Source organism: Oryx dammah, unplaced genomic scaffold (genome assembly GCF_014754425.2).
Source record: "Oryx dammah isolate SB20612 unplaced genomic scaffold, SCBI_Odam_1.1 HiC_scaffold_29, whole genome shotgun sequence".
NCBI classification, from domain to species: Eukaryota; Metazoa; Chordata; class Mammalia; order Artiodactyla; family Bovidae; genus Oryx; species Oryx dammah.
This window is the reverse complement of record NW_024070213.1, coordinates 20089052-20099686: the sequence shown is the minus strand read 5'-3', so window position 1 is coordinate 20099686 and position 10635 is coordinate 20089052. Positions and strand designations below refer to the sequence as shown.

The 10635-nt window shown below is 37.8% G+C and overlaps 1 protein-coding gene across 1 annotated transcript; it reads left to right on the top strand.

Annotated features, from left to right (window-relative positions):
• Positions 1–9019: 9019 nt before the first annotated feature.
• LOC120858846 (taste receptor type 2 member 10-like) lies at positions 9020–9949 on the top strand. The gene has a single exon (XM_040235188.1). It carries the CDS (start codon positions 9020–9022, stop codon positions 9947–9949), a length of 930 nt encoding a protein of 309 aa, XP_040091122.1.
• Positions 9950–10635: the final 686 nt, after the last annotated feature.

Genomic DNA, 10635 nt, shown 5'->3' with positions numbered 1-10635 from the left:
TGCTGCTTCATGACCTGCATACAGATTTCTCAAGAGGAAGGACAGGTGGTCTGGTATTCCCATCTCTCTCAGAATTTTCCACAGTTTATTGTGATCCACACACTCAAAGGCTTTGGCATATCCAATAAAGCAGAAATAGATGTTTTTCTGGAACTCTCTTGCATTTTTGATGATCCAGCAGATGTTGGCAATTTGATCTCTGGTTCCTCTGCCTTTTCTGAAACCAGCTTGAACATCAGGGAGTTCGCAGCTCACGTATTGCTGAAGCCTGGCTTGGAGAATTTTGAGCATTACTTTACTAGCATGTGAGATGAGTGCAATTGTGCGGTAGTTGGAGCAGTCTTTGGCATTGCCTTTCTTTGGAATTGGAATGAAAACTGACCTTTTCCAGTCCTGTGACCACTGCTGAGTTTTCCAAATTTGCTGGCATATTGAGTGCAGCACTTTCACAGCATCATCTTTCAGGATTTGAAAGACCTCAACTGGAATTCCATCACCTCCACTATCTTTGTTCGAAGTGGTGCTTTCTAAGGCCCACTTTACTTCACATTCAGGATGTCTGGCTCTAGATTAGTGATCACATCATCATGATTATCTGGGTCTTGAAGATCTTTTTTGTACAGTTCTGTGTATTCTTGCCACCTCTTCTTAATATCTTCTGCTTCTGTTAGGTCCATACCATTTCTGTCCTTTATCGACCCCATCTTTGCATGAAATGTTCCCTTGGTATCTCTAATTTTCTTGAAGAGATCTCTAGTCTTTCCTATTCTGTTCTTTTCCTCTATTTCTTTGCATTGATCGCTGAAGAAGGCTTTCTTATCTCTTCTTGCTATTCTTTGGAACTCTGCATTCAAATAGTTATATCTTTCCTTTTCTCCTTTGCTTTTCACCTCTCTTCTCTTCACAGCTATTTGTAAGGCTTCCCCAGACAGCCATTTTGCTTCTTTGCATTTCTTTTCCACGGGGATGGTCTTGATCCCTGTCTCCTGTACAATGTCATGAACCTCAGTCCATAGTTCATCAGGCACTCTATCTATCAGATCTAGGCCTTTAAATCTATTTCTCACTTCCACTGTATAATCATAAAGGATTTGATTTTGGTCACACCTGAATGGTCTAGTGGTTTTCTCTAGTGTTTTCAATTTGAGTCTGAATTTGGTAATAAGGTGTTCATGATCTGAACCACAGTCAGCTCCTGGTCTTGTTTTTGTTGACTGTATAGAGCTTCTCCATCTTTGGCTGCAGAGAATATAATCAGTCTGATTTTGGTGTTGACCATCTGGTGATGTCCATGTGTAGAGTCTTCTCTTGTGTTGTTGGAAGAGGGTGTTTGCTATGACCAGTGTGTTCTCTTGCCAAAACTCTTATTAGTCTTTGCCCTGCTTCATTCCACATTCCAAGGCCAAATTTGCCTGTTACTCCAGGTGTTTCTGGACTTCCTACTTTAGCATTCCAGTCCTCTATAATGAAAAGGACATCTTTTTTGGGTGTTTGTTCTAAAAGGTCTTGTAAGTCTTCATAAAGCCTTTCAACTTCAGCTTCTTCAGCATTACTGGTTGGGGCATATACTTGGATAACTGTGATATTGAATGGTTTGCCTTGGAGATGAACAGAGATCATTCTGTCGTTTTTGAGATTGCATCCAAATACTGCATTTCGAACTCTTTTGCTGACCATGATGGCTACTCCATTTCTTCTGAGGGATTACTGCCCACAGTAGTAGATATAATGGTCATCTGAGTTAAATTCACCCATTTCAGTCCATTTTAGTTCACTGATTCCAAGAATGTCAACGTTCACCCTTGCCATCTCTTGTTTGACAACTTCCAATTTGCCTTGATTCATGGACCTGACATTCCAGGTTCCTATGCAATATTGTTCTTTATAGCATTGGACCTTTCTTCTATCACCAGTCACATCCACAGATGTGTATTGTTTTTGCTTTGGCTCCATCCCTTTTCTTTCTGGGGTTATTTCTCCACTGATCTCCAGTAGCATATTGGGCACCTACTGACCTGGGGCGTTCCTCCTTCAGTATCCTATCATTTTGCCTTTTCATACTGTTCATGGGATTCTCAAGGCAAGAATACTGAAGTGGCTTGCCATTCCCTTCTCCAGTGGACCACATTCTCCACCATGTCAGACCTCTCCACCATGACCCGCCCATCTTGGGTTGCCCCGTGAGCATGGCTTAGTTTCATTGAGTTAGACAAGGCTGTGGTCCTAGTGTGATTAGATTGACTAGTTTTCTGTGAGTATGGTTTCAGTGTGTCTGCCCTCTGATGCCCTCTTGCAACACCTACCATCTTACTTGGATTTCTTTTACCTTGGGCATGGGGTATCTCTTCATGGCTGCTCCAGCAAAGCACAGCCGCTGCTCCTTACCTTGGTCAAGGGGTATCTCCTTACTGCCGCCCTTGCTGACCTTCAAAGTGGGATGGCTCTTCTAGGCCCTCCTGTGCCCACGCAGCCACCGCTCCTCGGGTGGCTCCTCCAGCTGCCGCCCCTGGCCTTGGACACGGGGTGTCTCCTCTCGGCCACCACTGACCTCGGACACCGGGTAGCTCCTCTCGGCTGCTGCCCCTGACCTCGGACACGGGGTGTCTCCTCCTGGCCGCCACTGACCTCGGACACGGAGTAGTTCTTCCTGGCTGCCGCCCCTGACCTCGGACTTGGGTAGCTCCTCTCGGCCATTCCTGCACCATCGCAGCCTGGCACTCTTGGCCGCTGCCCCGACCTTGGACGTGGGGTAAATCCTCTCGGCCACGCTTAGTGCACCAGGTTGCAGCGCCATACCCTTCACTCACCAAAAATTCCAGAAATGTTCTGAATACATCCTTTGACAATCACATAATAGAAATCAATTGAATAAAGCATTCATTTGTGCCTTTGTGTATATTCTTAACATAAGCACATATATTTTTAAAATTACTTGATTAAAATCTTTATTGACTGAAATTTTGTTGAATGACTACTGTAATCTTTTTTAAATTCTATTCACATTTCTTTTAAGACGATACTTGGGAATATACTAAACCTATAAAACCTTGAGAATATATCTACAATTTTATAATTTCCCTATTCAAAAATAAATTATTTCTGTACTTTTTTCTCTTTTTTATTGTGGGGTAATTGCTTTACAATAGTGTGTTGGCTTCTGCATTATTTCTGTACTTTTATTCCAAACTTTCATTATCTCCTAGTGAAATATTTTTAAATAGATCATACCTTGGCTGATTATTCATCTGCATATATTTTTATGTATTATACTCTTGTTTGTATACTTAAAAATAATGTGGTATTTTGTTTTTATGAGAACTTTTCAGATTTTAGTAACGAATTTTTCTTACTTATCTATTGTGATGACATGTCGCTCAGCAACATAAAGAATACGGGCTGCATGTGGGTCTTTCAAAATTTATCAGGACTTTCTGTGCTCGAGTGCACATGTCATTTCAATTTCCATTCTACGTGTAGTAAAACTATTCTCTCATTTGTGAAACCAGGAATATCTCTTGTTTTATAGTAGGGTGGAATTCATTTAAGGAAGTCCTACTTTTTGACCTATGTTCAACATTTGTAGGTCGTGCTTTTGTACCTATTCTTAGCATGTTTTCATGTAAAACAAACATAGGTATGTGAAGAAGAAAAAATTCCGCACAGTTATTTACCAGTGGGTAGTAGCTGTAATAGCATTATCAGTGTTTTTCGACTTAAGCAATTTTTGCCCCCTCTGAAAGGGACATTTGGCAATGTCTGGAGACATTTATGGTTGTCACAGCTGGGGAGGTGATGCCAGCTACTTGAGGGTAGAGGCCAGGGATGCTGCTAGGGATCCTGCAATTCTGAGACAGCCTCCTACAACAAAGAACTATCCAGCCCAAAATGTCATGTTGAGGTTGAGAAACCCTGTAGTGTACAACTGATAGCATTTAAAACTTTAGAGAAGAATGACTAAGATACTCTCTTAGATATCACGATAGCAAGGGTATTATTAATATGAGAAATGATAACTGTGTTTCTTAGTAGAGAAAATATTATAGAACAACATATTCCAAGTATGTCCATGAACCATGTAAAAGTTAAAGTTATATAACAGAATAATGACAGTGGCTCTTTAAAAAGGCTTTTTAGGTGATTTCCAATTTTCTATTTAGGTCATAATTCTCTTGAATAGTTTTTAATAGTTACTTAAAATTTTTCCTTTCCAAAGTAGTTTTCTGATGTCTGGGGTTTATTTTCCATGAAAGTGTTACCTACTTTGCATGAAATTTTATTTCTGGTGAAATGGAAATTCTCTTTATGCTAGTATGTGATATTTGCATCTTAGTTTGTGACGTGGCTCTGGAAGTGAGATTTCTTTGAAAAGAGAATACAGGAATCTAAGGGCTTTGTTAAGGATGCTAAAATAAAATTCTCCTTTAACCAGAAAAAAAAGTCAATATTCAGATAAATAAGTATAAGTTATTGAAATATTTATTAGAGCTACACAATGTAAAGAAGAGACATATTTGGGAGATTAGCAATCAATATTGCTAGATGACTGGAAAAGTTTATGTGTTCTCATTTATATTAACCTTATTTCATGAGGGAAGGTTCCACAGATAAAAACAATTACACAAGGACTTCCCTTGTGACCCGGTGGTTAAGAATCCACCTTGCAATGCAGGGGACATAGGTTCCATCCCTGGTCAGAGAACTGAGATCCCACAGGCTGCAGAGCAACTAAACCTGAGCAATGCAACTAGAGAGTCCTTGCACCACAACAAAAATTCTGCATGTGCAACTATTCCTTCTCTAGGGGCTATTCCTGTCAGGAATTGAACCATGGTCTCCTACATTGAAGGCAGATTCTTTGCCAGCTGAGTTACTTAGAAGCCCTAAGACCCGACCCAGCCAAATAAATAAATGAATAGATATTTTTTAAAAAAGAATTTGTCATTAATTGTTATAATTCTTAAGGTGATATGAAACAACATGCTTTGTTATATACAGCATGAACCAGTCCCTGAAAATATGTATGTATTAACAATACTTTGGGGAGCTATGCTAGTCAGGAAAATCCTGCTTCAACATTACATGAACCAAGAACTTTCAGATGTTCAAGCTGGGTTTAGAAAAGGCAGGGGAACCAGAGATCAAATTGCCAACCATTTGTTGGATTATAGAGAATGCAAGGGAATTCTACAAAAACATCTACCTCTCTTTCATTGACTATGCTAAAGCCTTTGACTGTGTGGATCATAAAAAAGTGTGGAAAACTCTTAAAGAGATGGGAATAACAGACCATATAACCTGTCTTCTGATAAACCTGTATGCAGGTCAAGAAGCTATAGTTAGAATCTTGTATGGAACAACTAACTGGATCAAGACTGAGAAAGGAGTATGACAAGGTTGTTTATTGCCTTGGGCAAACTCCAGGAGATGGTGAGGGACTGGGAAGCCTGGCGTGCTGCAGTCCATGGGGTTGTAAAGAGTGGGACATGACTTGGACATGACTTGATGGCTGAACAGCATTAGTCAGGAAACTTCTGACTACATAAAAAAAATTTTGTCTCAAACTAGTGTAAACTATAAGAAAATTATTTCATTTACCTAGGAATCTAAAGGAGAGATGGTTCTAGTCCATGATCAAGGACTCAAGCTATTTACCTCTCTATTCTGTGACATTAGCTTCTTCATCCTAGACCTTGTCTCTTTGGGGTTAAAGATAATTGCCAGTGGCAGCTGAGTCTATTTTCTTATTCATAACCTGCTGAAAACAGAATCTTTTTTAAACCTAGGATAATAATTCTTTCACTTCAGTTTGTTGAAATCTTTCAGGACCTTATTCTGAACTTGTATCAGGGACCTGCTGCCAGCAGAATATAATTTGACGTCTATATATCTTCTTTGGTAGGGTATATGTTGAAATCTTTGACCCAGTTTTTAGCTAGGTTTCCTTATCTACTTTTTGTTGAGTATTATGAATTCTTTTTATGCTCTGGATAGCAGTAATTTATCAGATATTTTCTCCCAGGCTGAGACTTGTCTTTTCCTTTTCTTGACTGTGCCTTTTGCAAAGCAGATTTTTTTTAATGAAGTCCTGCTTATCAATTAATTCTTTCATGGATTTTACCTTTGGTGCTTTATTTTAAGTCATTGCCATTTTGAAGATCATTTAGGTTTTCTTCTATGTCATCTAGTAGGAGTTTTATGTTTTCTTTGTTACATTTTGGTGTGTGATCTGTTTGGTATTAATATTTGTGAATGGTGTAAAGAATGCGTCCAAAGTCTTTTTCTTTTTTCTTTTTTTTTTTTTTTTGCATGAGGGTGTCTATTTGTTCCAGCACTGCTTGCTGAAAAGATTATCTGGGCTCCATTGTACCTCTTTTCTTTTTTGTTGAAGGTCAGTTGATTATATTCATGTGGATCTGCTTATAGGCTCTTTATTCTGTTCTATTTATCTATTGGTCTATTGTTTTGCTAAAACCACACTGTCTTGTTTAAGTCTTGACAGCAAATAGTGTCAATTTTCTGATTTTATTCTTCTCCTTCAATATTATGTTGCCTATACTGGGTCTTTTGACTCCTAATATAATCTTTAGAATCGGTTTGTCAATGTCAACAAAATAACATGCTGAGATTTTTTACTGTGATTGCACTGAATCTATAGATCAAGTGGGGAAGAACTGACATTTTGACAATATTAAGTCTTTCTGTCCATAATCATGGACTATTGTTACATTTACATGTGTGCTTAGTTACTCAGTCATGTCTGACTCTTTGTGTCTGCCAGGTTCCTCTGCTTAGTTCTTCTTTATTTTCATTTATCAGTTTTGTAGTTTTCCTCATATAAGGTTTGCACTTATTCTGTTATATTTATACTTAAGTATTTCATTTTGGGAAATGTTACGGAAATGGTACCTTGTTTTAATTTTAAATTCCGTTGGTTCATTGTTGTATAAGAAAGCAATTGACTTATGTATGGTAACTTTGTATCTTGCTACATTGTGTCTTACTACATTTGTATCAAACTAACATTAGTTTCAGGAGGGTTTTTTTTTGTCATTTCTTTTGGATTTTCTATATATATGATCATGTCAACTGCAAAGATCATTTCATTTCTACCATCCCAATTTGTATACTTTTATCTTTCTTCCTTTGTTCCATTAGCTAGTATTTCTAGAACATGTTGAAAAGCAGTAGTGAGAGAGGATATCTTTGACTTGTACCTATTATTGGTATAAAAACTTTGAGTATTTCACCATGAAGTACAATGCTAGTTTTAGATTTGTTTTATTTAATCTTTATCAAGTTGAAGATATTTTCCTCCATTCTTGGCTTATTCAGCATTCTTATAACAAATGAGTGGGATTTTGTTGAATGCTTTTTTGCAGCTATTGATATATTGTGTGATTTTTTTCATTTGTTAACATGATGGGTTACATTAAATTATTTTAAATGTTGAACCAGGTTTGTATGCTCAGGCTATATCCCAGTTGTTTGTGTTAAATAATATTTTTGTATACATTTTTGGATTGAATTTACTAATTCAATGAGAATTTTCACATCTATGATCATGAGAGAAATTAGTCTGTAATTTTCTCTTCTAGTAATGTCTGTGTCTGGTTTTGGTATTAGGGTAATGCTGAACTTAAAATGAGTTGGAAAATAGTCCCTCTACTTCTATTATTTGAAGGAGACTAGAGAGAATTAGCATAATATTCCTTAAAAGTTTGTTGCAATTTACCGTGACTTCACCTTGGCCTGTTGCTTTCTGTTTTAGAAGGTTATTGATTAGCCCCTCATTTTAATAACAGGATTAGACCTATTCACATTCCTATTTCTTCTTGTGTGAGTGTTGACATTGGATGTTTTTCAAAGAGTTGGTACATTTCACCTAATTTATTAAATTGGAGACATAGAATTACTCCTAATATTCCTTTAAATGTCCATGGGATCAGTTGTGATACTGCATTTCACTTCTGGCTTCTCTTTTATTCTTAGTTAGCATGCTTGCATGCATGCTCAGGTGCTGAATTGTGTCTGAATTTTTGTGACCCCATGGGCTCTAGCCAGCCAGACTCCTCTGTCCATGGTATTTTCCAGGTAAAAATACTGGAATGGGTAGCAATTTCCTTTTCAAGGAGGTGTTCCTGACCCAGGGATCAAACCCACATTTCCTGAGATTCCTGCATTTACAGGTAGATTTTTTACCACTGAGCCAACTGGAAAACCCTTAGTCAGTATGACTAAAGGCTAATCCATTTTATTGATCTTTTCAAAGAAGCAGCTTCCTTCTACAATGGCTAAATTCATTCATCTCTTCTATACACTGTTTTTGCTTTATATATCTAAACTGTCATTATTGTGCTGTACTTAGTTGCTCAGTTGTGCCTGACTCTTTATGACCCCATGGAATATAGCCCACCAGGCTCCTGTGTCCATGGCATTCTTCAGGCCAGAATACTGGAGTAGGTTGCCTGCCCTCCTCCAGGGGATCTTCCTGACCCAGGGATCAAATATAGTCTCTGGCATCCCTTGCATTACAGGCAGATTATTTACCTGCTGAGCCACCTGGGAAGCCTCCTGTCATTATTAACACAATATAAATGACAATGTCATTGTCGACATTAGAAAATGATAAAGTCCAATTTATGTTTCTATTCTGCTCTGTTTTCTGTAGGTATGTGTTAGGCACTCCTACTGTACAATCCAGGGTAACAAATGCAAAATAGTCTCAGGAGGACAAGTAGACTCCAAGAAACAGAAACTTTTATTTGCATCATAACAAAATGTGGGTAGGCATTCAGTCTGGGTGTGTGTTCTGTAGACTAGCTAAATTTTATATCCATAACTAGAGGGGTCTCTGTGAAGCTATTTTGGATTCCATAACAATGCAATAATTGGGTCCATTTCGTCTTTATGAAATGAAAAAGAAGAAAATCATCCTGCCATCAAGCAGCAATACATGCCTTTTTCCGCAGCAGGTAATTGAAAATTAATGAAACAAAAATAGTATTAAGGATTGGCAGACATGCTGAGTATAGTGGAAGGCCTCCTCATTTATGTAGCAGTTAGTGAATCAGTATTGGGGGTCTTAGGGAATGGATTTATCGGAGTTGTAAGCTGCATTGACTGTGTGAAAAGCAAGAAGATCTCTACTGTCAGCCTTATTCTCACTGGTTTAGCTTCTTCCAGATTTTGCCTGATATGCATAATAATTACAGATGCATATGTGAGGATGTTTTTTCCAGATACATATTTGGCTGGTAATCTAAGTCAAAATATAGCTCACTTATGGATAATTATGAATCAATCAAGTATCTGGTTTGCCACCAGCCTCAGCATCTTCTATTTCCTGAAGATAGCCAATTATTCCCACTGCATTTTTCTCTGGCTGAAGGGTCACATCAACAGGGTTCTTCTCCTTTTCATGGGGTCCTTGCTTATTTCATGGTTATTTGCTTTTCCAAGCATTGCAAAGCCTAGTATTAATGATATTATGAAGAACAGAAGCACAAGCTGGCTGATCACCATGCATAAAAGGGAATATTTGACAAATCATATTCTGCTCAATATTGGAGTCATTCTTGTCTTTGTACTATGCCTGATTACATGTTTCTTATTAATCACTTCCCTTTGGAGACACAACAGAAAGATGCGATTGAATGCCACAGGATTCAGAGATCCCAGCACTGAAGCACATATCAAAGCAATGAAGATTTTGGTGTCTTTTATCATCCTCTTTATCTTGTATTTTGTAGGCACTGCCATACAAATATCAGGTAGTACTATGCCTGAAAACAAACTGCTGCTCATTATTGGTATAACAACCAGACTCCTCTATCCCTGGGGACACTCACTGATCCTAATTCTAGGAAACAGGAAGCTGAAGCAAGACTTTTTGAGGGTACTGAAGCCATTAAAGTGGTGGGAAAAAGAGAAACATCTTAGAATTCCATGACGGGCTTGGGAAGAAATGAATGTTGCAACACAGTAATCTAGTGATGAAATTCCTGAAAATCTGTTTCACTTTCTTCTTTCTTGCAGTGGTTTTAACTGTGTTTTGAACATAACTAAAATCTTACAAAATGATTTTGACTACATCTCAAGGGATGTCACTTTTCTATGAGATTTTAATCCCATATACAAATTAAGTGGCTCCGGGAGCTTCCTTCTCTTGCCAGCGGTTTCTCCCAACCATCAACCTCAGACCAAAAATTACTTGGAGATTATTTACTATAAAGATGTTGCTGGTGGGAGTAAGTCTCTAAAACAAGATTTCTATTTGTGTTTTAATTGAATTCCCTGAAGCAATGATAGTCCTTCACCAAAAATAACTCAATGAATTATTATTATTATATTACTTCTCTTACTTATTTTAATGCCCACATTTTTCTAGATTTGTCTTAGAACCACTTCAAATCATTTCTTGTGTCCTTTTGACATGTCCCCATTCTTCTTTCATGTTTCCTTACATTCTTTCAAACCAAAACATTTAAGGCTCACTTTGTGCTTTTCCTCACACAGCCCTGGATTCATTATTTCTGCAAGAAGTCTTCATTTATTTGAGGGAACAAAGGCATTTGAAAATGAAACTTTTGTTGTATACAAATATTACACACACCTACTTACTACTTTCTCCCTCTT